Below are 5,196 nucleotides of genomic sequence, written 5' to 3'. Positions count from 1 at the left end.
CTGCTGGCTATTTGTTCCCAGAAGTCTTTGTAGTAATAAAAAGTGGACTTTGTTTATTGTTGGTCAGGTGAATATACATATAACCGGTAATACTTGTCTGCTTTCTCCCTTCTCTGGCTCTGAGGCCTCCCTTACAATGTCTTCATGGCAATGTTCTCACTCTTTTTGCAGCCCCTTCCATCTTTCTTTTCCCTCAGACACCTTCCCTTCTCCTCTTTTTTCTTCCCTCTCTTCATACATTTTCCTTCTCTTCCTTTTTCTTTCTACCCTTCCTCCTTTCCTTCTTTTCCCTCATGCACCTTGTCCTTCTTTCCTTCCTTCCCTAGCTTCCCCTGATACTTTCTCTCATACTCCCTAGCTTTCCCTCATACACCTTCCTCTTTCCTTCTTCCTCTCCTACCTTTCTTCTCTTCCTTTTCTTCTGTTTTTTTCTTTCCTTCCTTTTCCCCTCATGCACCTTGTCCTTCTTTCCTTCCATCCCTTGCTTTCTCTCATACACCTTTGCCTCTCCTTCCTCCTCCTACCTTTCCTTTCGTCCTTCCTTTCCCTTATTTTTATTTCCTTCCTCACTTTACCTCATGCACCTTGTTCTTATTTCTTTCCTTCCCTTGCTTCCATCATACATATTTACCTCTCCTTCCCCTCTTCCTCTACCTTTCCTTTCTTTCTTCACTTCTCTTCTTTCCCTTTTCTTTCCTTCTTCCCTTTTTCTTATACACCTTGTCCTTCTTTCCCTCCCTTGATTTCCCTAGGCAATCAAGCAGGTCCAGCTAAAACCTCTCAACAAAGGATCCCACCAGGCAACAATCATTCAGGCTTTGATGCTGCAAGACTAATCAAGGTGGCCAATTGCAACATTCACACTTGCCCCAAGCAGACAAAAGTTATTTCTCCCACCCTGGACATTCCACAGATATATAAACATCACTTGCCTAGTTTCCAAAAGATCTCACAACCACTGAGGATGCCTGCTACAGATGTGAGGGAAACATCAGGAAAGAATGCTTCTGAAACATGGCCATGCAGCCCGGGAAAACTCACAGCAATCCAGGGATTCCAGCCATGAAAGCCTTTGACAACACATTTTAATTGTTTATTATTAAAACTGTTCCATGTTTATATTCTATTTTAATGTTTTCCTATAACTAGGTCTCAAATTATATGGTCTTGGTTTCAGCTGAGCCGCTTTGCGTTTCGTTTTTCGAGAACCAAAGCAGGATACAAATAGAAATAAAAACAAATAAGAAATATTGCCAAAACGTAGTATAATAAAAGCCCTTCCTAAGACTGGACTGCCATATATTTGGTATAATACAGATTCAAGATCCAGTTCCTTTTTTGTGCAAACTTTATCACATTGAGTTTATGTGATATTTGAAGAACCAAGAGGTAGTTTTATTACGATCAGAATATAGTGTTCAAGTTCTAACGCATTTTTAATCTCCAAAGAAGGACATTTAATTTCCCCAACTCCATTGATAACAATACAGGCAGTACCATCAGGATGGTCCTTGGTTAATATTTCCATACATACAAATGGAAATTGTTTCTTGTATGATGCATCATCCAGATATTCCTAAAGGGTCACTGCCACCTTCATATTGATCTTTCTACCATCGCCATTCATCGAACTAGCTCCCAAGTCATTCCAAAGTGGGAAATCCCCTTCCTGTGTGATATTTCTGCCAGGAAATGTGAGCAATGCCCTTTGCTTCCTTGGTTTAGATGTCAATGATGACAAAGACCTCGGACTTCTTCTCCTCATGGATCTGCATGGCTGAATAGGTGATTGCCTTGACCTTGGTGCCCTGGGAAAGGCAAGGAAAAACACAATATATCTGCTACTTTTGATGGCCTAAGGATTGGGAAACAGCACAATTTGAGAAAGACAAGTGAAAGAACCAAATACTGTAATGGACCGAACTTCTCCTCCATCAACCTCTTGACCAGGGCTCCCAACACTTGTACTTAAGCTCTTTTTAAGCTCTTTTTTATATTTATATTTGAATTATGGTATGTTTACTTTTAAGCTTTTTATTGTATTTCTATTTGAATTACTTCTAAGCTTGTTATTGTATTTATATTCGAATTATTATCTCATGTTTATTATTGTGTGTTTAAATTGATATGTTCATTGTTTAAATTCATGTTATGTTTATTATTATATGTGTAATGTGGCATTGTATGCTATAGATTGTAAGCCACCCTGAGTCCCCCACTGGGATGAGAAGGGTGGGGTATAAATGTAGTATAATAAAATAATAATAATTAAGTCAGTCTTGTTAATAGTAATTATTTGCCATTTCATTCATTATTTTGGAGAGGGAACGTAGGGATTCTGGGGACATATATAGAGCAGACAGGGGAAAACTTTGGCTTTCCAAGTCTTTTGGACTTCAACTCCCAGAATGTTGGAAATAGCAACCTTCCAAGCCTTCACTATTTGTTCATTTATACCAATTTGAGTAACCTCTTTAGTGTGGGAGGGGCACCAGACATGTTATTGTACTGAGCACATTCAGACTCAAGACTCCAATTTGTTATCAGTATGTTTTTGGAATTCAATGTTAACAGTTTGCTTTCGATCTTAGTGGAGGTGGATAGGGTATGCTTTTGGTTTAGGCCCTATCTCCACGATTGTATCTCCCCCTATGAACTGGCACAGATCTACCGGGGAGGCCCTTCTCTTGCTCCCACCACCGTCTCAAGTGCAGTTGGTGGGGACAAGGGAGAGTGCCTTCTTGGTGGTGGCTCCCTGCCTTTGGAACGCGTTCCCCATAGAGATAAGACAAGCCTTGTCATTAGCCTCCTTCCACAAGGGCCTGAAAGCCTGGTAGTTCCAGCAGGCTTTGGAAATGATTAGCCCCAAGCCCTACCCTATTATTAGTTAGATCCCCGCTCTGCACTCTACCCATTTCCCCTGCCATTTGCTACCTCATTGTACTAGCCCTGGTCTAGCCCTATTATAGCTATTCAGCAGGCCCTGGAAATGAATAGCCTCAGGCACTACTCTGGCCATGAGTTAGGGCCCTGTTTTACACTTTATCCACTTCTCTGGCCATATGTGTCCCTGTTGGTCCCGCCCTCTTATAGCTATGCAGCAAGTCTTGGAAATAAATAGCTCCAGGTCCCACCCTGGCCATCAGGCAGGATCAGCCCTGCACTTAACCTTAGTCTACCTTGTTATACTAGCCCAGTGCTCTCATAGTCAAGGTCCACTCTGGAATTCTGGCTACTGGTAACTGAACCTGCCCGAAGGAAATTAGTACTGAACTGGCTTTTAATTTTAAATATGTACAACTGTTGTGGAACCCCTGGTGGTGAAGTGGGTTAATAATTAGGTATTATTATTATTATTATTATTATTATTATTATTGGGCCCCTTGGTGGTGCAGCAGGTTAAACCACTGAGCTGCTGAACTTGCTGACCGAAAGGTCGCAGGTTTGAATCCGGGGAGCGGCGTAAGCTCTCACTGTTAGCCCCAGCTTCTGCCAAGCTAGCAGTTAGAAAAACATGCAAATGTGAGTAGATCAATAGGTACCGCTCTGGCAGGAAAGTAATGGTGCTCCATGCAGTCATGCTGGCCACATGACCTTGGAGGTGTCTACAGACAATGCTGGCTCTTTGATTTAGAAATGGAAATGAGCACCAACTCCCAGAGTCAAACACGACTAAACTTAATGTCAAGGGAAAACTTTACCTTATCTATCACTGTTATATACTATAATGTCTATGTTTTACAATGATTATTTTGTATATTTTTGTGTTGGTAATTGCTATGCTTTATCTATCCTGGAAACCGCCCCGAGTCCCCCCGGGGAGACAGAGCGGTATACAAATAAAGAATTATTATTATTATTATTATTATTATTATTATTATATAAACAATAACATTATTATTTACTATTTATTATATTATATAAACATCAGGATAAAATGCTTTTAGAACATGGCCATACAGCCCAAAAAACCTATAACAACCCAGTGATTCTGGCCATGAAAACTTTCGACAATACATAATAATAATAATAATAATAATAATAATAATAATAAGGCTTGTTCTGGCAGCCCAAGAACAAGACATTAGAACCAATGCCATCAAAGCCAGAATTGAAAAGTTGACAACAGATCCCAAGTGTAGACTCTGCAAGGAAGCAGATGAAACAATAGATCACATCCTCAGCTGCTGCAAGAAAATCGTGCAGACAGACTACAAGGAGAGGCACAACACCATTGCTCAGATGATTCATTGGAACTTGTGCCACAAATACCATCTGCCTGTGACAAAGAACTGGTGGGATCACAAGCCGGAAAAAGTTACAGAAAATGAACACGTCAAACTCCTCTGGGACTTTCGGATTCAGACAGACAAGAGTTTTGGTGCACAATACTCCTGACCTCACAATCGTGTTAAGAAACAAAGCATGGATCGTCGATGTCGCAATCCCAGGTGACTGCAGGATCGAAGAGAAACAATTGGAAAAGCTGACACAATATGAGGATTTAAAAATCGAACTGTAAAGACTCTGGCACAAACCAGCAAAGGTGGTCCCAGTAGTGATCGGCACACTGGGTGCAGTGCCTAAAGACCTTGGCCTGCACTTAAACACAATCGGCGCTGACAAAATTACCATCTGCCAGCTACAGAAGGCCACCTTACTGGGATCTGCACGCATTATTCGCCGATACATCACATAGTCTTAGACACTTGGGAAGTGCCTGACACATGATCCAATTCAACAGCCAGCAGAGTGTCTGCTGTGGTCTCATCTCGTTGTGTTTCACATTATTATTATTATTATTATTATTATTATTATTATTATTATTATGGACTTCAATGAAAACAGATGCCATTTAGACTTATGCAGGAACGGTTTGCTATATGTTTGCTTTAAAAAGTACTTATACTTAATGTGAGTACTTATACTTAATGACTTTGGACTATGGACTAGTGATTAAGAATGAGGTTAGAGTTTCAGTCATGAAAGGAAAGAGGCTTAGTTAAATCAATCTAATGGTTGGCTTTCTCGATCTCAAGGCCTAAAGAGTGCTAACAGCATTTATTATGCGTTCCTGTGGAGAGAAAAAGTGGGATATAAATAAACATCATCATCATCATCATCATCATCATCATCATCATCATGACTTACCTGGAGATGTTTAGACAGTGAGAACTCTTCTCCCCACCTTAAAAA

General features: G+C 40.5%; 1 protein-coding gene across 2 annotated transcripts in view; it reads right to left on the bottom strand.

Annotated features, from left to right (window-relative positions):
- Window positions 1-1,270: 1,270 nt before the first annotated feature.
- The window catches only part of LOC137095440 (protein archease-like), a 60,773-nt gene continuing 56,847 nt past the window's right edge, over window positions 1,271-5,196 (bottom strand). For both annotated transcript variants that reach the window (XM_067462114.1, XM_067462113.1), the window contains exons 4-5: window positions 5,152-5,188; window positions 1,271-1,808 (exon numbers count right to left, since the gene is read on the bottom strand). In XM_067462114.1, the coding sequence (XP_067318215.1) occupies window positions 1,722-1,808; window positions 5,152-5,188 (124 nt within the window). In that variant the 3' untranslated portion in view covers window positions 1,271-1,721. The remainder of the gene's footprint in view (window positions 1,809-5,151; window positions 5,189-5,196) is intronic.

The sequence above is a fragment of the Anolis sagrei genome, chromosome Y, assembly GCF_037176765.1.
Source record: "Anolis sagrei isolate rAnoSag1 chromosome Y, rAnoSag1.mat, whole genome shotgun sequence".
In the NCBI taxonomy this organism is placed as follows: Eukaryota; Metazoa; Chordata; class Lepidosauria; order Squamata; family Dactyloidae; genus Anolis; species Anolis sagrei.
The sequence above is the reverse complement of the archived record's forward strand: the minus strand, read 5'-3'. Positions and strand labels throughout refer to the sequence as shown.